Source organism: Galleria mellonella, unplaced genomic scaffold (genome assembly GCF_026898425.1).
Source record: "Galleria mellonella isolate WM207_F2 unplaced genomic scaffold, CSIRO_AGI_GalMel_v1 utg352, whole genome shotgun sequence".
NCBI lineage: Eukaryota > Metazoa > Arthropoda > Insecta > Lepidoptera > Pyralidae > Galleria > Galleria mellonella.
Window position 1 is genome coordinate 6,844,433 of NW_026442084.1, and position 23,894 is coordinate 6,868,326.

General features: G+C 37.8%; 1 protein-coding gene across 1 annotated transcript in view; it reads right to left on the bottom strand.

Annotated features, from left to right (window-relative positions):
* Positions 1-18,787, bottom strand: part of LOC113520061 (NACHT and WD repeat domain-containing protein 2) — a 61,485-nt gene extending 42,698 nt beyond the window's left edge. Inside the window, exons 1-2 of the mRNA XM_052897086.1 lie at positions 18,287-18,787; positions 891-979 (exon numbers count right to left, since the gene is read on the bottom strand). Coding sequence (XP_052753046.1) covers positions 891-979; positions 18,287-18,389 — 192 coding nt within the window. The 5' untranslated portion in view covers positions 18,390-18,787. The remainder of the gene's footprint in view (positions 1-890; positions 980-18,286) is intronic.
* Positions 18,788-23,894: the final 5,107 nt, after the last annotated feature.

The window sequence follows — 23,894 nt, forward strand, 5'->3', positions numbered from 1 at the left end:
GAGTTCCACAAACGAACTGCTTGCACGGAAAAGGATTTGGAGTAGAAAGAGGAAGAATGGGTAGGAATTATGAGTTGGAGGTTGTCAGTACTACGTAAAGAATAAGAATTAGAATTGCTCTCTCCAAGAAACATAAAACGTTCTTTTAAATAATGAGGTGTAACTGGATTAAAGAGAATTGAGTAAAGAAGGGAAAGGATGTGCCAGTTACGACGAAGACGGATAGAGAGCCACTTGAGCCGTGTACGATATTGGGATACATGGTCATATTTGCGAAGCCCAAATATGAACCGTATACATAAATTTTGAAGACGCTCAAGTTTATTTAACTGCTCTTCAGTGACATTTGAATAACAGGAATCGGCGTAGTCAAGGATGGGGAGGAGCAATGTATGAGCAAGCGCAATTTTGGTATCCATAGGAAGAACCTTACGCAACCTGTAAAGGGATCCAGTTGCCGCAAACATCCTCCTGCTAATCTCAGCAATCTGAGGTGACCAGGATAAAGTACTATCAAAACAAATGCCGAGATTTTTAACGCGGTCGTTGTAGTTTAACTTCATTCCATTAAAAACTACAGAAGGAAGGTCATTCAAAGCCATTCTGGAAATGTAACTAGGGCTACCTATGATTATAACCTGGGTCTTGGTCGGATTTACAGCAAGACCATAGGATTTGCTCCAGACAGATATACGTTCAAGGTCTTCGTTTATTGTATTTACTGCAACAGAAATATTAATAAGAGGAGCCCGGCAGTAAATTTGAAGGTCGTCTGCATAAAGATGGTAGGAAGACCGAAGCTGAGACGTGATATTGTTGATAAATAAGGCAAATAAAAGAGGAGATAAGACGCCACCCTGGGGCACGCCCGCAGATATATATAATTATACCTGAAATTCGAGTCCATGTTTTTCCCGGCAGTAATCTTTGATGCGTGGGTAGCATTTTGCCATCAGCGTGTTCCTCTCCATGGTTGTATCTGAAAAAAATGTTTTTTGTTAAAAATATAATATGTGTACACTATTTTTTTTTAATATATTTATTTATTAAAACTTTATTGCACCGTGAAACTGTACATATGGCGGACTTAACACCAGATGGTGTTCTCTACCAGTCAACCATTCGTCAAACCGAGAAATAAATAGGCGGTATATATATTTATTAAGAAAGAAACTTGGTGCCTTCTTTTTAAGTCACATTAGACGGTATCGTGTTTAACGTAGTTGATACCAGAGGGCACCTCCGTTGCAATAGTAAAACCTAGTCAAGATCGATCTTCAATTGGTAATCAACCACAAATCACTGACGCATTTGATTCAATAAACATAGGAATTTAGTTGACTGTTTAAATATGTATTTTCCGCATTAGGTTATAAATAAACCCATGGAATTTACTTTAGTCACGCAACTTAAGAAGGAAAATACTGCAGTATGCGGAAATGTATTCTATGTAATGTTTTTACCCCTCAAAACAGACGGTATAGTTTTTTAAATTTATCTTTTTAGTGGGATATATAACTGAAACGGTTACATAGCGTTTTCTTTAATGGATGGTCATGAAATGGTAGCTCTGCTTGCGCTAACAGTATACGCTAGCTGAGCACCAGTGAGGGATGATAGGTGGGAATGAAAAGGCAGGTCAGTTAGCTTGCCATGATGAATACACCAGGAATTCAGCACGATAGTTTAAAGGGAGATTTGACAGGGTACATTGCTAGCAATGGGACTGATAATCCGCATTACTACCAATCCCTTCCCCCCTGGCTCTACGAGTATAGGGTTTAATAGTATAACAATAAGTGCCACACGTCGTGTTTCTACCGTGAAGCAGTTGTGTTTGCATGGCTGTGTTTCGGTTTGAAAGGTGGGATATGGAGTGAATTTACTGGGTACAGAGGAATAACAAACACCTGAGTCCTCAGGAATGGCAACGCATGGGGGGTATTATGGGCGAAACAGTATACTCTGTTATGTCCATGGTACTGCTCATGTTTATAGGCGACGGCTACCACTTTCATCAGGTGAGCCATCAGTTTGTTTGTCATTCTAAGTTGTATAAAAAAAAAACACAAATACACCAACCGCCTGGATCTTCAACTAGTATAGCCTGTGTTATGTTATGAGGAAACAGAAGCACAACCCAAAACACCCAGACTCGAGTAAATTCAGAAAAGTTTTTTCTTAAATTGGCTCGACAGGCAATCATTTTGGCAAAGTAGCAATTTAACAAATACGGTGACATTAGATTCTTTAGAATTCTGGAAAACTATATGAAGACTCCATAAAATTCTTGTATTACACGTTCCAATATAGAATAGTAGTGATTTTTTGTTAATTAACCTTTTCAGAAGTTTATAATTATCCAAGATTTAAAGGTTCCAGCTTAAAAGAATGAGTTAAAAGAGATGGATGGACTGTGTGAAAGATGACATGGCCAGAAAGGGAGTGACTAGTGTAATGACTTCAAATAGAGATGTATAGAAAAAGAAGCTACAGTGCTAAGCCGAGAAGCAACAGAGCTGAAAATCAGCTAGCTAGCTCCTCGGCTGTAGCATAACGCTGAGCGGAGGCCATTTCGACAAATATTGCGTAACATCTTTACTTCCTATACATGATATTTTATTCTGTATAAACCTTTTTTGTAGTGTTTATCCAGCAAACATTTGCTGGATAAACTATTATTTATTTATTTAAGAAAACATATTAGGCCAACCCCAAATGGGAATGGGCAGGAAGAGCGCAAGAATGAGCAAAAAGGCAGAAAGAACAGTTAGAGGTACCAGCTTTGTGGTAGATACGTTGACTATAACTGAAGCTGAGCTTAAACCTTTTAGAGGACTTCAAACAGGGGAGTGATTAGAGGAATTATTCAGATAAATACCAGCTGCTGAATTTCATCATCATACGGTTCGATCGGGATGAGACTTTAACTTGTGGCCAACCGGCCATCTGGATGAATATAGGCCCTTCACCGTGCTTTTATGTAGAGAAACTTTCTTTCACGCACAACCAAAGTATTTAATCAACGCCCAGCAGCAGACTTTCCGAACAGATATGACATTGTAACATCAAATAAAACATTGTATTCCTTTTTAAAAGGCGTGCAACACATCCGCTATTTCTCTGATGTTAGGGAAGCCTATGAGCAGCGGTAATCACTTACCATCAGGTGAGGTGAACGTGTGCTCCCTATGTTTTTTTTTTTATACAACTTAGAATGGCAAACAATCTGACGGCCCATCTGATGGAAAGTGGTAACCGTCGCCTATAAACATGAGCAGTACCATTGACATAAGAGAGTATAATATTTCGCCCATGATACCCCCCATGCGTTGCCATTCCTGAGGAATCAGGTGTTATTCCTCTGTACCCTGTAAATTCACGCCATATCTCACCCTTCAAACCGAAACACAGCCATGCAAAAACAACTGCTTGACGGTTGAAACACAAATGGAACAGAGGTATCCAAGCAAACGACTTTTTTCTCCCTCTGATTATGCTATTAAAAAAACTTTTCTTTCCTAATTCAACAGTATAAAGACACGGGATATTGTATTATACATTTACAGATACGTATAGCAATGACCTAAATCCTTTCCCGCGGCAAGATCCGCATACCTACTTACCGTAATGCAGTCAGATACTCGATCCTTATTGATTGCTGTGCCAATACCCGCGAGATTAAGTTTAATCATCTGTATGAAATTTGATTAATACGAGTGAGGTAATGTGATTCTTCTCTGCGGATCTAATCGGCAGAGAAGAATCATATTTCTTTGTGTACTGAACTTGGAGAAACTTGGTTAAACTTTTACAGTTTAAGAATTCAAAAAGTTCGTTTTCTTCTCACGAGATCAGTGCAATGAAATAATTTTCTATGAAAATTATGAATTACATTTTCTTTTAATGAAAGCGTAACGATTTTGTCATTGAAGTTTTTTTTTTTGTAAAAATAATTATTTCAAAATGGTTTTAAATTAAAAACATATATTTCATAAATCCTAAATTATAAGTTGTTAAATTGACTATCGATCCATTGATCGAATAATAATAATACTTCAAAAAAACATTTTGAATTTTTTTTTTACTGGGATTAAAGTGTCATTACAATACGAGTACTCAGGGGTTGGGAGGACAGGGATTGTTAGTAATGGAGACTGAGAATCCCATTGGTAGCAATATACCCAACCAGGTCGACCTCCTCGCGGTTCTCCCTGGAAACTATCATGGTTAATTCCTGATGAATTCATCATGATGGGCTAACTGGCCTGTTTTCATTCTCATCTATCACCCTTCATTGGTGCTCCGCCAGCGTATCCTGTTAGCGCAGGCGGGGTTACCATACCATTTTCACCCATTAAAAAAAAAACACGAGTACTCAAAACGAGCCAAAAAAACTCACTATCTATACACAAGCTACGAAAATGTTATTGAATTGATCGCACTATCACAAAATGGGTGTTAATTAGAAGTTATTAATTTCCCTTCCACCGACTCACACCTCGACTTCTCCCTTGCTCCAATTCACCTTAAAATGTAAAGGTTGTTGCTCATTAAACCGTACCGTTTCGATATAGTAAAACATTTAAATTGAAAATAAATTAGCCTTTAACATGTCTAAGGGAACTTAATAGTCGAGGGATGGGATGTAGAGTTCCTCTTAAAAGATCACTCTATAAGCCTAACTACGATTGCCAACCCGCCTGTCAAACATGGCAACTACTGGCAAAACTATTTTTATGGGGAAGGCTTATGTGCAGCACTGGCCAGGTAATGGCTAATATAAATGATAATTTACACTGTTTGATGGTAATAGTAACTATGTCTTACCACAATTTTCCTTACAATCTACCAACTTTTTGCCTGCTACTTTGTATCTACCACAATATTGTTTTGAGATCTTTTGTTTTAATTAAGGTCCCTCATATTATTTAGTCTTAAATATCTCTCATAAATAGGTATCGTGAATTACAATTCTATTATACTAGCTATTACTCGCGACTTCGTCCGTTCGACCTTCAACCGAGATAAAAAATAACCTATTTCCTTCATCATTCAAAAATTCATTTTGATAGGTTAAGCAATTAAGGCGCTATAAAGTATCAAACAAATTCACTTTCACATTTATAAGGATTTGTCATTATATTAGCAATATAATTTAAAAATAAAGGACATGAAGGCGTTCGTATTGAATTAAACTTAAAGTTTAAATTGCAATAACAATTTGCTTATGGTAACTCACAAAGCCTAAATTATAGTGACACTGCTTCGTCACGCGTTAGGGCAGTTTCGGTGTAATGCGCGAAGACCTTAAACCGTTTGTATTCCGATACGGTGAACCCATTCTTAGATTATTCGGCGTTTGTTTTAAATTAATAATGGCTGAATTACGTTCGTTGTCTTTTCGGATTCTCCACGCAGCTATGGTGTAGAATTTTAACATTATGTTTCCACGACGATAAATATTATTTTTAATTTTCAAAATAAAAAGAAAATAAGGTTATTGACGGAAAAATTATATTTAAATTATGATATGAAAACTTAACGCTAAAATAAAACATATATTATTCTTATTATTATATTTCTAAAATTTATTATATTTTTTATTAAATGGCATATGCATATAGTAATCATCGCATGTAGTCACAAAATGGCCGACCACACAAATTTTATCGGTTTACACAATGCAACTTTTCGTTGTTTTACATTTTTTAATAATTATAAAACATATCAAAATTTTCGTAATTTGTTTGTTATTTTTTTTAATACCACTGAGGTGGCAAACAAGCATACGGCCCACCTGATTACCATCAGGTGGGCCGTATGCTTGTTTGCCGACCCTGAAGAAACCTCTTTACCCCCCTTTTGAAGAACCCCATGCTGTAGTCTCTTGGAAAAACCTCGGCAGGGAGCTCATTCCATAACCTGAGTGTGCAGAACGCACCTTTTTAGAGAATATTTTTAAATTTTATATTTTTATTTTGTTTTTTGATATCTGACAATGTCACGATTTGATTATTATATTTTTCTCTACCACTAGCAGCGACCGTTTTATTATTTCATAAAATATACAGTCCTTTCTCAAGAGCATATCTCTCGTTAAAATATTGGTCCTCTCGCTAATAATAAAACCATGGTGGTAGAGACGCGATCAGTTAAAAAAGCGAACGCAGCAAGTATGGAGCAAGGCCAATTTTCTACCGTTCAACACGGAAGCCCTACCAGCTCCACACCAACTGCTGGCGCTCAGCAGTCCGTTGGAATTCCCAGCGGCGCCGCTAGTTCTGTTTCAGGGTCTTCAACTACTGTAAGGAGTCGTACCTTACAAATAGAAGCGGATTATGCTAAAAAAATTGCGATGCTGGAGCGCGCTGCATTGGAGCGTGCCAAAGAGCGCGAGCGTGTGGTATTGGAACAAGAGCGCGCCGCTTTAGTACTACAAAAACAAGCACGTATCGCCGCCTTGGAGGAGAGAGGTAGTATACGTACTCGTAGTAGTCGTTCAAGTCACATCTCTAACAGAGAGGTACGAAAATGGTTAGACACATGTCTAGAGGCTATACCCTCAGTGGAAGTAAATGAGCAACCGCAGAACATTAAAATTAATACGTCCTGTAGTAAACCCACTACTAATAGCAATTGTTCTGCGGCATTAGCGGCACATTTACAAATACCGAACAATAGCTTTAACCCTGTGACTACCACAGATACTCAATATCTTCGGCCTATCCTAAAAGAATCTAATGTGGCTAATAATTTCGATGTTTGCACAAGCCCGGCGAGGGCCAGTTCTAGTGCGACTAAAATCAAACCGGTTTCCTCCACTATTAATAAAACCCCAAGTGATATAGCTTTGTTAGCAGAAGCAATTACATCACTTTCAAAAGAAAGTCAACACAACGTAAAATTTGGAGATGGTCGTCTACCTTTTTTTGATGGCAAGCCTTTAGATTGGTTAACCTTCAAACGTGTATATGACAACACGAAATCAAGATATTCTGACTCGGACAACCTAACGCGTATCAATATGGCGCTGCGGGGAGAGGCACATGATGCTGTAGCAGTACTGTTAGTCTCCGCTCAAGACCCTACTCAGGTAATACAAGCATTAGCAACAAGGTTTGGTAGGCCTGAACTAATTGTTTTACAAGAAGTGGCAATGATGCGTTCCCTGCCAAAGGTCAACATCGATTGTAGTGACCTTCATAAGTTCGCTTGTCGAGTTCGTAATTCAGTAGAAGTAATGAAACTTTTAGAACAACGATGTTATTTAGAATCGCCAGAACTTTTTCAATCTATTCTTAGTAAACTCACACCTCTATTACGGACACGTTGGGCTGACTTTGCAGCGTCTCATTTCCATCAAGAGGTAACTAAACTCGAGCTCTTAGCCTCCTTCCTCACTCAAGAGGTGGATCTACAGCTCAAGTTTGGTCTCCTCAATGAACCTATTTATTATAATCGAAGCAACAAAATTCGTTCGGTTGCAATTAACAAACCATCCACGTCCATTGTTCCATACATTTTTCAATCTGAAACTCATGAACAATCATCTAGTGTAACATCTCACAATAAAAAGATATGCTATTTTTGTAATGACGATCATAGCTTATCTCATTGTAATAATTTTAAGACATTGTCAGTTGATGACAGATGGAAATTTGTTAATGAGAAAAAACTTTGTCATAAGTGTCTTAGAAAAGGTTCACATAATTATAAAAGTTGTAATATTTCTAAGGAAATCTGCAACAATAAAAAATGCAATTCTAGACACCATAAACTATTACATATTGCTCATGTGGTTGAAAGTGAGGTTGAACATGGTGAATCATCTTCCACTCCTCAATCTGGAGAACTTGAAGGTTCTGATGAATCATCATGCAAACAAACGACTGATTTTATAGCTCATGCTAGTAACTCACTTCCATTATGCAATGTTCAACATCCATGTTATCGACCTTTCTTAAAAATTATAGCTGTTGAAATCTCTGGCCCACGTGGTAGTGTGAATACTTACGCTTTGTTAGATGACGGGTCAACCGCTACTGTTATAGACTCGGAGCTCGCTGCAAAAATTGGAGCCCGAGGACCTACTGTCAAAACTCTTTTAAAATGTGTCGGCGGGTTATCAAAACATACAGAAATAGAGTATGTAGATTTTAATATTAGAGGTTGTCATGTTGATAAGACGTATCAAGTCAAGCAGGCTCGTTCTATAAAAGATTTACAATTAGCTAAACAGTCTGTCTGTCCCCAAGATATTAGTAAATTTTCTTACCTTTCCGATTTGGCTTCCTATTTATGTTATGAGAATGCACAACCAAAAATTGTGATCGGTATCGATAACTGGCATCTTACCATACCGCAATCCATACGGAAAGGTACGAGAACGCAACCAGCTGCAATTAACACTGCTCTTGGTTGGGTTTTATTCGGTTTTAGTAGTAGTAAAACTAGTCCAGTTGATTTAGTGAATCATGTTCAGTGTAATGAAACAGATTTTAACAAGACAGATTTATTGGAAAATCTTATAAAAAATTATTACAAGTTGGATTCGATAGGAATTACTAAGAAAGAACCGCGTAGTGCAGATGATGAACGCGCTATTGAAATTTTAGAACGTACAGCTAATCGTCTTCCGTGCGGTAGATTCGAAGTCGGTTTATTATGGAAATCTAATAATCCTGTCATTCCTAACAGCTATCCTCTTGCTTTATCGCGTTTTTTAAGTCTTGAAAAGAAAATGATCAGTGATCCTACTTATGCTGAGCGTTATAAACAAAATATTCGCGATCTCGTTACTAAAGATTATGCTGAGAAATGTCAAAATGAACCTTCTTCTAATTCTGTATGTTGGTTTTTACCTCATTTTGGCATAATAAACCCCAATAAACCGGCAAAACTACGAGTAGTACACGATGCTGCCGCAAAAATCAAAGGTGTTAGCTTAAATTCACTTCTACTTACGGGTCCAGATTTATTGCAATCTCTAATCGACATTTTACTTCGTTTTAGAGAGGGTAAAGTAGCTATGACTGCAGACATTAAGGAAATGTTCCCTAGGTTCAAAATTATCGAACAGGATAGAGATGCTCAAAGCTTTCTCTGGCGCGACAGCCCTACTGATCCTATAGAAACCTATAGAATGTCATCAATGATCTTCGGAGCAGTTTCTAGCCCCTTTACAGCTATATATATGAAAAATAAAAATGCTCTAGAGTTTAAAGATCAATATCCCGACGCGGTTCATGGTATTATATACGATACTTACATGGATGATTATATCGGTTCAGTAGATTCTAGTGATGAAGCAGCTCAGTTGGCGGCAGATATTGTCAACATTCATGCGCGCGCAGGCTTAGAGATGCGTGGATGGGTATCCAATGACCCTAAAGCGCTCCGTCTGTTGCCAAATCATCTTTTATCAGAATCGGTATCTAATATTAACCTAAACTTAGCGAATTTTCCGTCGTCTACACCATGCATCCGCGCTCTAGGATTATACTGGCACCCATCTAGCGACCTTATAGGCTTTAACACTTCTATTAAAAGTAATCAAGAAACTTTGCCTAGTTCGCTTACTAAACGTATTATATTGTCTTTAATTATGCGAGTCTTCGATCCATTAGGAATCCTCGCTCCAGTTGTTATTCGCGGTCGTATTTTATTTCAAAACGTTTGGCGTATGAATTTGGATTGGGACACGGAGCTCCCTCCTTCTGAAGCCATAGCCTGGAAGGAATGGTTTCAAGATTTAATTATTACCGCCGAGATAAAAATACCGCGCTGTTATAACTTTCATAGGTTGAAACCAAATCAAATAGAGTTGCACGTCTTTGCCGATGCCAGCGCTCAGGCTTACGCAGCGGTGGCATATTGGCGCTTCGTTTATCCTAATGGAGACGTACAACTTGCATTGATCTGTAGCAAGTCACGTGTAGCGCCTTTAAAACCATCTAGTATTCCTAGATTAGAGTTGCAAGCTGCATTAATAGCCGCACGTCTAGCTACAACCATCGTAGAAGCAGTCAAATTTAAACCACTTAAGCGCACATTTTGGTGCGATTCGATGAACGTTTTGGGTTGGCTTCGTAATGATGCACGATCATACAAGACATTTGTAGCTCATAGAGTAGGTGAGATAATAGAACTTTCAGATGTTAGTGAGTGGCACTGGGTTCCAACCGCTTATAATGTTGCCGATGATTCAACACGTTTAAGCCGAGGCCCTTTAACTTCAGACTCACGCTGGATAAAAGGACCTGAATTTCTTCTAACTTCTGATTGGCCTAAGGAACCTGCTGTTTCCCATAATCAAACCATCCATACTAATACACCCGAGACTCACATACATCTCATTAACGAAATTGAGTCGAATAAGCCAATTTCAGCAGACGCACAACGTTTTAGTTCGTGGAATCGTTTAATTCGTGCCACAGCATATGCTCATCGTTACTTATCATTGTTACGTCTTACTTCATTTAGAAAAAAAAGCCTGAATATAGAACTCATTCATAAAGTAGAAGGCCGCATTTTTTCTTTTCGTCCGCCATCCAACTCAAACGTCGATCGACAACGCAATACAATACGTAGCACACTTACCGCGGAAGACTTACATTTGGCAGAAATTCATGTGCTACGTAAAAGTCAATTAGATTCTTTCTCACAAGAGATCAAATGTATTCAAAACGGTTTACCCGTGTCACACCGTAGTAGGTTATCGAAACTGCCAGCTATTATTGATAAAAATTCCGTTTTACGTCTATCAACACGCATTGTAGCTGTCTCTGGAATACAAGAAGATATGAAGCATCCAATGTTACTCGATGGAAAGAATCCTGCTGTTCGGTTACTTGTATTACACTACCATCGCAAGGCGGCTCATGCTAACACAGAAATGGTCGTGAACGAATTGCGGCAAATATATTGGATAATAAACCTTAGGAGCACCGTGAGGTCAGTCGCATATAACTGTCAGTTTTGTAAGGTTCGTAGATCTACTACTTTCCAACCACCTATGGGCAACCTTCCAAAGGCCAGACTTGCCCACCATTGTAGACCTTTTTCGTTTGTGGGACTAGATTATTTCGGTCCTGTAACAGTAGCAGTTGGTCGAAGGAGAGAGAAACGTTATGTGGCCTTATTTACGTGCTTGACCATTCGCGCAATCCATCTTGAGATCGTCCACTCGCTTTCATCAGATGCAGCAATAATGGCTTTAAGACGATTTATAGCTCGCCGTGGCACACCTTCAGAAATCCATTCTGATAATGGAACCAGTTTTGTGGGCGCGAATAGAGAGCTTCGAGCCTTGTATTCAGAAGCGATGTCCGAGTTTGCTGCGGGTGAAATGATCAAATGGAAATTCATCCCTCCATCAGCTCCTTTCATGGGAGGATCATGGGAAAGGCTTGTGAAGTCTGTAAAGACAGCATTAAAAGTAACTTTAGGCAACAATACAAGATCGCCCACCGATGAAGTATTCACCACCCTGCTTTGCGAGGCAGAAGCATTGGTAAACTCACGGCCCCTAACGCACGTCGCATGTGATCCACAATATCCTGAAGCCCTGACACCATCTCATTTTATATTAGGCTACTCCTCAGGCCGTCCTATTCCAGCCAACTTAACCGACAGTGACATGTGCAGTACGAGGTTTGTCCGGAAAGTACGTATAAAAGTTTTTTAAAAATTTTATTTTACAATTATTCAGGTAAATCAATTTTATCCCCTTCAAAGTACTCCCCCTGTGACATAATGCACTTGTGCCAACGCCGTTTCCACTGTGAGAAGGCTCCTTGAAAGTCCTCTGGTTGTAGGTTTCTCAGCTGCCCCGTCGTAGCTTTTTTTATCTCATTTATGTCCCCCAAATGCCGCCCCCGAAGTACCAATTTGGTTTTTGGGAACAAGAAGAAGTCACACGGGGCCAAATCCGGCGAATAGGGGGGTGTTCGGTCACCGTAATGGAATTTTTACTCAAAAACTCACGGACAACAAGAGAGGTGTGGGCAGGGGCATTGTCGTGGTGAAGAATCCAACGCCCCTCTCGCGCCAATTCTGGACGAACTCGTGCCACACGAGCTTTGAGGCGTCTGAGCACATCGACGTAGAATTTTCCATCAACTGTCTGGCCTGTGTTCGTCGGAATGTGAAGTGGAAGGACGTCCTGAACGTGGGTCATCTTGAACGCTTTCTCGGCCCTCTCTGAATCTTTTTAGCCACTTATGGACGGTTGGTTCCTTCACAGCATCATCCCCATAAACTGTTCTGAGATCGGCAAAAATTTCACGGCCATTCTTGCCGAGTTTCGAGAGAAACTTGATTACGACGCGCTGCTCTTCAACGGAAGCGGGCTCCATGCCGACGGGGTTTCGTTAAGAGGTAACTTCACAGATGGCGTGACAAGCCAGTTCGCACCGCACGGCGGTCAGACCAGAACTGAAGCATTGTTAGGGACATAAGGAAGGGGTCCTGCGCTTACCTGGCCTCCCCACTTCTCTTTCTCGCATTCCAGAACACTTTTATACGAACTTTCCGGACAGACCTCGTAGATCTGGTTGGAGAAGAGCACTGCGAATGGCTGATCACTTTTGGAAGCGTTGGATTACAGAGTATTTGCCCACACTATCACCACGAAGATTTGTAGGACAAGTGCCGCAAATTTCAGTTGGAGACGTCGTCGTAGTCGTGGACGGAACGTTACCAAGAGGTACTTGGCCTAAAGGCCTAGTTACGACTTTGTACCCAGGTAGGGACGGCGTGACACGGGTAGTAGACATCGATACCCAGGCAGGCGTAATTCGTAGACCTGTTAAAAGGGTTGTTCCCATCTGTTTAAGAGGGGAGCATGTGCAGAACGCACCTTTTTAGAGAATATTTTTAAATTTTATATTTTTATTTTGTTTTTTGATATCTGACAATGTCACGATTTGATTATTATATTTTTCTCTACCACTAGCAGCGACCGTTTTATTATTTCATAAAATATACAGTCCTTTCTCAAGAGCATATCTCTCGTTAAAACTGAGTGTATATATATATATATATATATATATATATATATATATATATATATATATATATATATGTATGTATGTATGTATGTATAATAGAAAGTAAAGTTATATATATTATTGCATGTATTATATCTGCATATGTATTTAAAAATAACAGAATTCACATCGTGCCTCCGATCGAACTGTTTATAACTACTCCTCTCCATCCAAAGGTTGCCTGGAAGAGATCGCTCGACCGAATCTAACGATATGGCAATCCATTGTTTTCTCACTGTGAACATTTCTTGTAAGTGTTTATATCTATAATAAGTTTACTATTATTTTGGAAGAAAATTTAAAGAGTATCTATCTACATATCAATGTTACAAAGATGAAGTCTGTTTCTTTTTGTGGGATACAATAATTAATTACAGCTATTGAACTGAGGGCCTACCATGAAATGTTTTCCGAAATTTCGGATCCGAACGAAACAAAAATTTGATGCTAACATTACATGATACGTACCGTTTAAAAATATTAAAAATGCTAAAATATCTTTCCTTTGTATTTTTATGGTAGGATTTATGACAAACGAAATGTTAAGCTCCATTTACAGGGTCGATTTCTGTACGAACAAAAACACGAAATTGAGTTCGAAAATTCAGAATTTCATTTCATGGTAGACCCCCTGTTTTGTTCTATACTTTTACCCTAATTTCTCAATTTGAAAGACAGGAACAAAGCACTCTTATAGTAAAAAATAGGTACAGACGTACAACCTTCTACAGAGGTTTTAGTTTTTATGAATAAAATGAATAGGTAATAAACTCGACTGTATGAATGGAATTTAGTAGCAATTCTCTTGGTTAACGGCCGGATATCTCTATTATAATTACTATGTAGTACAACGTACAAAATTGCATCTTAGTTCTTAGACAACTCGCATAGCTATTCAAACAATGTATAAAGCAGACTTCTTTAATAAAGAGAAAATATATACAAGCGACTTGCCCAGTTTCGCTTTAATATATGTATATATATGTATATATATATATATATATATGTGTATATATATATGTATGTATGTATCGGTGCATATGTATATATTTATTATTGAATTTATATCTGTTGCGTATGTAATTTTTTTTATACAACTTAGAATGGCAAACGAGCTGACGGCCCACCTGATGGAAAGTGATAACCGTCGCCTATAGACATGAGCAGTACCGTGGACGTAACAGAGTATACTGTCATCGCTCATGATACCCTTCATGCGTTGCCATTCCTGAGAACTCAGGCATTATTCCTCTGTACCTTGTAAATTCACGGCATATCCCACCCTTCAAACGGAAACACAGCCATGCAAACACAACTGCTTCACGGTTGAAACACGAATGTGACAGAGGTACCCAAGCAAACGACTTTTGTACAAAGTCTTCCCAGTTCGGAATGATTTCGAGATGAGAAGAACTGACAAGAAACTCGGCTCGTATTCTTTTCAAATAAATTTTAATTTTATTAATAAATGGTAATTTATTATGTCTATTGCCTCATAACTCAGTCAGTCAGCTGTAAGTCGATTTGGTAATAAAATATATTTGTTAATGAATAATTTTTTTTTTTTTTTATGTGAAAGAATATACATAGAAATATTATCAAAATCGATCGAGTAGTTTAGTTTATAAATCAAAATAATCCATTTTTCTACAGTTGAAGTCGGTTTTTCTTATAAAATATAAACTAATATGAATAATAATAATTATTATAATTACGTCGTAAATTCTGAGCCGATTTTCATATTTCTTTTTCGCTCCCACAATAATCGTTGTCTTGGACGTCGTTTAGAAATAAAATTAAAAATTAAATCGAATTAAAAACAGACAGCTGTTCCCGTTATTATATTAATTAAATGTCTAAAGAGACTTAGGTAAAATTCGAGGGCACATTTCGGCCTTAATCCGCTCCTGGATCTAGACAATCCTGCTATTATTCCTATCTAGCTAAGACAACAGTCTGCCTACAACAATAATGGTAGGTACCTTATATATCCCATTGCAGGAAATCAGTCTTTCATTATTGTACTAGCTTTTACCTGCGACTTCGTTCGCATGACCGACAAGTTGTGTAGGAGAGTAAGAGAATGTGTTCTTTTTTTATGGGTGAAAATAGTATGGTAACCCCACCTGCGCTAACGGGATACGCTGGCGGAGCATCAGTGAAGGGTGATAGATGAGGATAAAAACAGGCCAGTTAGCCCATCATGATGAATTCATTAGGAATTAACCATGATAGTTTCCAGGGAGAACCGCGAGGAGGTCGCCCTGGTTGGGTATATTGCTAGCAATGGGACTCTCAGTCTCCATTACTAACAATCCCTTTCCCCCCGGAAGAGATTGTTAGTACTGCGGACTAGTATGACTAGGACCACATAGTTCCATTAGAAAACATCGTGCTGAATTCCAAGTGTATTCATCACGATGGGCTAACTGACCTGCCTTTTCATCCTCACCTATCATCCCTCACTGGTGCCCCGCCAGCGTATACCGTTAGCGTAGGCGGGGTTATCATTTCATTATCATCCATTAAAAAAAAATGTGTGAACGAAGAACAAATAATAATTTAAGTCAATTTGGATATATTTGTTATTGTCTATCTACAACAATTTATATATTTTTACAGCATTTAGCTATTGTATTAATATGGCACATGCATGAAAGAAAAAATTTTTTACTTGTTTTATATATTTTGCTTTCTTTTTGTATATATATATATATATATATATATATATATATATATATATATATATATATATATATATATTCTCTTTTTACTGTTTATGTCTGTTGTTATTTGTGTGCTGTAAGTAATGCAAATAAACTAAATATCTATCCATCTATCTATCTATCTATCCACCCATCCTTACAAACTTTCATATTTATAATTTTAATATAATATTTTCAGAAACTAAAGCTGGATTCCTGTCTTTACCAAAACTCATGGTAACACCATGCCAACACTAAATGGTTTAAGCGCGCTTTAATATCTTCAGTTCTTGGTAAAATCAGCTTCACCTGTCTTGCTAACGATTGCAAAACACTCGTAAACGATTCTGTCTTGACAACAGGGTGCAATGACCGTATAGTTTGAATGTAAGTAGATATTGCACACAGATATCATTGAAAATAGATGGAGAAACTACTACAGTTTATCTTTACATACAAAAATCTCGTGTCATTGTGTTTGTCACTAAACTCATCCGAAACGGCTTGACTTTTATGATTTTTTTTATGGAAATTTGGTAGATCTGAGAATAGGTCGTAGGTTATTTTTGATACTCCTACGTGATAAGGGTGGCCCTATTCAAAAAAAATTGTTTATGTGGCATAACAAAGTTAGCCAGATTAACTAGTTTATTTACACTTCAATACTCGTACACTATTTACTAATATACAAAGCGAACGTGATGTTCAGAACTTTACATATATTTTCTTTAATTCCGCTAACAATAGCACGCGTGAGGTTGCCAACATTCGAATATTGACTTCTGTTATTATTGCCAAAAGTAAATAATTCTAATAACCGAACAAGTGATACGGAATTGCGCAAAATAACATCTAGTTCAGTAAAATATATTAAGAACTTTTACTCCAAGACAGCTTATAGAAAAAAAAACCAACCCTAGAACAATCATATCAACATTTTTTTTTATGTACTAGGAAGCTATTGTGATATTTTTAAATACACAATCGGGTTTTAATGCGATGAAAAAGATTTTACAGGTAAATAGTAGCTACATATCTGCTGCTTTATTGCCGATGTTTCGACGTGGATTGCACCATGTTGTTAAGTCCCAAATGTGTATTTAATTTTTTTTTATACGACTTAGAATGGCAAACAAGCTGACGACCCACCTGATGGAAAGTGGTAACCGTCGCCTATAGCCATGAGCAGTACCATGGACATAACAGAGTATACTGTTTCGCCCATGATACCCCCCATACGTTGTTATTCCTGAGGAAGATGTTATTTCTCTGTAGTACTCTGTACCCAGTAAATTCACGCCATATCCCACCCTTTAAATCGAAACATAGCCATACAAACATAACTGCTTCACGGTTGAAACACGAATGGGACAGAGGTACCCAAGCAATCGACTTTTGTGCCAAGTCTCCCTCTGTAAACAACGCTCAAGTTTAAAATTAACTAGCCATTGTGATATTAATGATACAAAAGATATAATTTATAGCAAATCCCTTCAGCGGAAAACTCTTTCGATTGGTTTCGTCGTCTTCTAAATATTTTTCGACATAAATATCATATACTATTATAACAATTAGAATCGAGAATTCAAGTCGACTCTTAGCGTCAATACTCTTTATTTAATTTTTTTAATTTTTTATTTTGTTTTTTTTTTTTCGTTGCTTCCCCTTGTGGAGCATCCGTGGGCCAGGATATTAATTTCCAGGTTGTTAATTTAGGAGTATTGGCAAGGCTATTTATTTTTATTTATGCTCACATTCATCTCATCTCGCATCCATCGTCTTTCTTTCTTTCCTATTGTTTTCAAGCGTATTCTCTAGTAGTTATTTGTTATCTTTTCCGTTGTATAACCAACTTTGTTCGTAACGATTTTGCTATTATACGACACCTTTTCCACTGTTCTACTGGGTGTTCAGGTGTTGCGTCAATACTCTACCCTCCAGTGTATGCGACATCTATATAGAACTAAGTCTATGATTACATTACTAATGAACGATCTTTGATCTTTTAGTTTGGGGTTAAAATGTAAACAATGTTTGATGTGGCCTTTTGAGAAATACAAGAATCTTTATTAATATAATTAAGAAGAAAAGTTTCTAAGTTGAAGTGATTACTGAAAATAAACACTAGAGAATTAATATTTATTCAGTATTTTTTATGGACGATAATGGAATAGTAATCCCGCCTGCGCTATCCAGTGAGGGATGATTGGTGAGAATGAAAAGGCAGATCAGGATTCAGCACGATCTGTTCCAGGGATAGGAGCGGCGGGGGGGGGGGGATTGTTTGTCATGGATTCAAATAGCCATATTGCTAGCAATATTCCATATCATGTCGATCTCCACGTGATTTCTCCTGGAAACCATCGTAGTTGACCCATTTGTCGAATACGCTACGATTAATGGTTTCCAAGAGAAACCATGTAGAGGTCACCCTAACAGGGTATATTGCTAGCAATGGGGATAAACGTCCTAACAATCCCTCACCCCTCTGTAATCTATCTCAGTCTGTTACAATCCGATAATATTTACCTGTGAATGTAGAACTGGTGAAGATCCTCACGATCTTGGAGCTGACCGGCGGGAGGGACTTCAGGCAGCCCGCGAAGATGAGGTCTACTGTGCGGTCGTCCATTGTTCAAATTGTTTCAACAGGAGACTGCGTTGCACTAAAATAAAAATAACGTCTATAAATCTTCTAATATATAAAATTCTCGTGTGACGGTGTTTGTTACCAAACTCCTCCGAAACGGCTTTACCGATTTTCATGAAATTTTGTGTGCATATTCGGTAGATCTGAGAATCGGCCAACATCTATTTTTTATACCCCTCAATGATAAGGGTGACCCACCCCTTAAAAATTATTTTTATTTTTTTGACATTTTTTTAATTTTTATTTTATTATAATTTAGCATTGAAAAATACATACAACTTTAAATTTTCATCGTTTTACGATCAACCCCTGTATTTTAATCGTGATTTTTTTATTTCGCAATAAGTGGTAAAACAACGTTTACGGGGTCAGCTAGTCAATATATATATTTTATTCGATTTAGTACAACGACGAGCTATAAGAATTGTAGATGATCCTAGGCTTACAAGCGATATTAAACCATTAATTATTAGGAAAGATTTTGCCTCATTCTGTTTGTTCTACTAGTTATACAATAAACTGTGCTCAGAGACCCACGGCCACTTTTTATCATCGTACAGCTCGCCATCGACAGCAAGTTCACCCCCATACCTTGCAGTACGGATAGTCGCGTACAGGGTAATTTCAGAGATGTTTCCAGAGGTTTTTTTTTTTGGTTTTTGGAGTTTATAAAAAATGGGATAAAAAGATTGCTTCAAGGTCGGCATTATACGCGTAATGCCCATGGTATTGCAGACGTTCATAAGTTCCTCAGGTGGGCCGTTTGCTTGCTTACCATCTCAGTGGTATAAAAAAATCTATCAGACAATCGAAGGTTGATTGGAAGGAATCCTTTTTATGGGATAAGTTCGCCATTGTACTTATTCTTTTCTTAAGAACTCTATACCCTAAGATAAAACTGTTGTTAAATGTTACAAATAAACAAACATGTTAGTGACTTGGCAGTGGCTCGGAAATATGGAAATATATCGAATATGTCGCTCACACGAATATGACATACAAAACTGGAAGACCAGATGTTTCTGTGGAGACCTGAAACCAGGTCTTTTATAGATGCTAATAGAATAAAATCCTAGGCACGGGCTATCAGTGAGGGTGATAGGCATAACTGTGTTTCGGTTTGAAGGGTGGGATATGGCGTGAATTTACTGGGTACAGAGGAATAACACCTGAGTCCTCGGGAATGGCAACGCATGGGGGGTATTATGGGCGAAACAGTATACTCTGTTATGTCCATGGTACTGCTCATGTCTATAGGCGACGGTTACCACTTTCCATCATGTGCGCCGTCAGCTTGTTTGCCATTCTAAGTTGTATAAAAAAAGCAGATCAGTAGATCCATCCAAACATATTCATTAAGAATTTTCCACGTTAGTATCAAGGGAACAGTGTAGAAGTCGTTCTGACAGTTACATATTACTGGCATCGGGACCATTCGTTCCTATTACTGACAATCCTCTCCCCTGTCTTAGTTTCAAGTCATAAACCCCACTCCCTCGCGCCACCGTGACCTCACCACAAAAATTACTCTGTTTAGATCCTTACGTAAAAGCAATTCTTTATGCTGTGGTACGTTTTAAGAAAAATTAAGTGAGTATAGATTGTCAACGATAACATGCCATGTCTCTCCAATAACCAAAGAATTAAAAATGTGTGAGTGATTTACAAGGTTTCGACCAACGAATAAGATACTCCACTAACAGGACTGCTACTGAAGTCGTTTCCTGGCAAACACAAACAAAGCACCATGTTTGTCACACACATTGAAGTAAAAAGTTGGGTGGCGGGGGTGACAAACTTGGGGTAAAGAGATAAAGAGAGAGTAGCAGCCCCAATATACCCTATCAGGTCGATCTCCACGCAGTTTCTCCCTGGAAATCCTTGTTTAATTCATCACGATGGGCTAACGGACCTACTTTCATTCGCATCTATCATCCCTCACTAGTACCCCGCCAGCGTATACAATAGGCAAGGTTACTATTCTATTTATTAATTCAGCCGTTAACTGTCCACTGCTGGACATAAGTCTTCCCCATAAGAGGAGGTTTGCCAGTAGTTGTCACGCTTGGCAGGCGGGTTGGCAATCGCAGTTAGACCTTTGAGATTGTTTTAAGAGGGACGCTGCTGTCCTCCATTAGACGCTTCTTAGGACACCCACGGAGAAGGAAAGGGTGGCTTATTCTATGCCGGGGCACACACGGCAATTCCATTATCATTCCATAGAAAAAAATGATAATCTTTTTTTATACAACTTAGAATGGCAAACAAGCTGACGGCCCACCTGATGGAAAGTGGTAACCGTCGTCTATAGACATGTGCAGTACCATGGACGTAACAGAGTATACTGTTACGCTACAATCACTTTATTGCATAGTTTATCAGTAATTACGTTTGCAATGACATGTAAATTTATCAGTGCACCGACAGTATTGATACGAAGCTTTCAGCAAGCCCGCACGGTAGATAACGGCCATTGATTCCGAGAACCCAGGGTATTTTATGTGAGGATATAGCACGCGATGCATTTACCCCATTTAAGATATCGAAAGCCCATCCCCCAGTTTCAAATTAGATAGATAGATAGGTAATTTATATATACAAACATATATACATACACGCATACACATACATATATAATATATACACAATTAAATATATACATAACTTACACATACTTAACAGCACACATACAACAGAAAAAAAATGACAAATTATTTTACCTCGCTTTACAAACGAACTTATTCGTGTATCTAAGCAATTATCAAAACATTTTAAAAGGATTTCTTATTTACTATTACCACATTTATTTACTAGTACCTCTGTCCCATTCGTGTTTCAACCGTGAAGCAGTTGTGTTTGCATGGCTGTCTTTCGGTTTGAAGCGTGGGATATAGCGTGAATTTACTAGGTACGGAGGAATAACATCCGAGTTCTCAGGAATGGCAACGCATGGGGGGTATCGTGGGCGAAACAGTATACTCTGTTATGTCCATGGTACTGCTCTTGTTTATAGGCGACGGTTACCACTGTCCATCAGATGGGCCGTAAACTTGTTTGCCATTCTAAGTTGTATAAAAAAAATTCAGTCAGAAACGGACTTAGACATTTGCCGCCAGTGGGCTATTAAAATTTTCACACTCCACCGACCTCCAATTCACAACCTACCTAAACTCTAGTTCACAAACATATTATTTTAAAAAAAATATCAATGAAACTGTAACGGTTGGTCTCAAATTTGCCACCCAAAAATCTGCCACCCTAAGCTCCAGTCTACACAGTCTGCTGGTAAATCCGACATAGGTTTCAATTAATGTATTAATTTGTATGATACCTAAGTAAGGTTTTGAATTAGCATATCTGAAGCGTATTTAGATGAGGTAACTGAATAATTGATATCCATCTGTACTTGAAAGCATTCAGTTTTAAGAATATTCTATGTACTCGTATTAATTTAGGATATACTCCATCTAGAATGTGCCTCGGGAAACATCCAATATTGGACCACTTACCGTCCTGGATAATTCCATAAGTAACGATCGATTTAGCAATGTTTGAGACTGGGGAATCCACCAGACTCGAATGTGGACATATCTCCCTAAAAACTAACTGTCCACTGCTGAACCTATGTTCACGTGCCTCCCCTATAAAAATAGTTGTCACGCTTGGCAGGCAGGTTGGCAACCGCAGTTAGGCTTTGGTGTTGTTTTAAGAGAGACGCTGCCGACCAACCCTATATTAAAATATAAATATAACCTCTGTTTGGGGTAACGGTTGACTAGTAGAGAATACTATCAGGCATACTACACACATCCACACACACTTCTCTTTTCTAAAATAAATATATGTAATAGTATTAAGAATAAGAATAAGAATAAGAATAATTTATTTGCTCGAAATGTGGTACAAAGGTCTTAAAATGGTAACTGAACTACACATTTCGCCTTATCTAAAGGCATGCAAATTTTGTCTTAGCACATGTTAAGTAAAAGTTTATCAATTATGTATGTCCAAATAATTATTCTAAATACATATTAATTGTTACATTGAATTAGTTAATTATGTCAACATTTAAAAATAGTCGATATTATAGTTATAAAGCATTAAAATTGTACTCGTACATGTCATATTATTAATATTATTACGTAAAATGCATTCTTAGTCTAATCTGCCATTCAGACTTACAAATTCTTTTATCGTGTAGAAATAAGTACCTTATGGAACCTTAAATATTTAGCATTAATTTTCTTTTTTTTTCTTGTTTAGTTATGTATTTTTTTTTTTATTTCATTTCAAATGTATTTTAATTTTCAATTTTTAATTTTCAAATTTAATGTACCCTAAATGATAAAATTATACAGGAACCGGACTGTAAATGGCAATAAATATGAACAAAATTAGCCACTCACTGACTACTACGATACAGGCCTGCGAGCCTAGTGTAGTAATCACTGTATAAGAAATTGTGTACCCGACTTTTAGGTACAATAAAGTTATTATTATTATTATTAAGTCCGCCCTGTAGACATATTTTAATGTGTGCTAAAGTGACTGGCTGGAAACCAGCGCTATGCAGCTGTACACATTGCCCAGCGCAAACACTCACAGCATCAGCTGAGCCAGTTCCTTTTGCCTAAAATGAGACACTTCTTATACATGTATTTTCTGTTGTTATTGTGTTTTTCTGGCAATATATATTTTCTATTCTATTCTATTTTGAAAGTATAAATAAATTAAAATAAATTTTTATTTATTCACCTACCCACACGTCTTATTATTATTATAGCCATTCCATTACACCTGGCTTCTATTTGTCTTCGTTAGTAACATTTTAAACTTGCAAACATTTCAACGCTCTAAAATATCACCGCATAGTAAAACTACTCCGAAACCAATAACAGTATCGCGAACCCATAAATTTATTATTAGATTCGAACCACGGTTTGAGTTTGTGTCGTAAACTCGGCCGCCAGGGGCGCTGCGGTCGGTAAACACATGTCCTACAAGTTGTACTCACATTTAAACGTTTATGAGTTAGAAATTATTACTATTTCATATTGGATATCCTGTCAATAGGTGTAATAAGTTTTAAGAAAAAAATATAAAAGACATTTTTAGGGTTGGTGACTTTTTTTTTATGCCACTTAGAATGGCAAACAAGCTGACAGCCCACCTGATGGAAAGTAACCGTCACCTATAGACATGAGCAGTACCGTGGACTTAACAGAGTATACTGTTTCGCCCATGATACTTCCCATTTGTTGCCATTATTGAGAACTCAGGTGTTATTTCTCTGTACCCTGTAAATTCACTACCATAGCTCACCCTTCAAACCGAAATACTGCCGTGTAAACACAACTGCTTCGCGGTAGAAACACGAATGGAATAGAGGTGTCCAAGCAAACGACTTTTATACAAAAATCTCCCTCTGGCAGGTATTTACTTTAATGCACAGTAAAACTTTGTAGATATGGCGGACTTAACACCGGA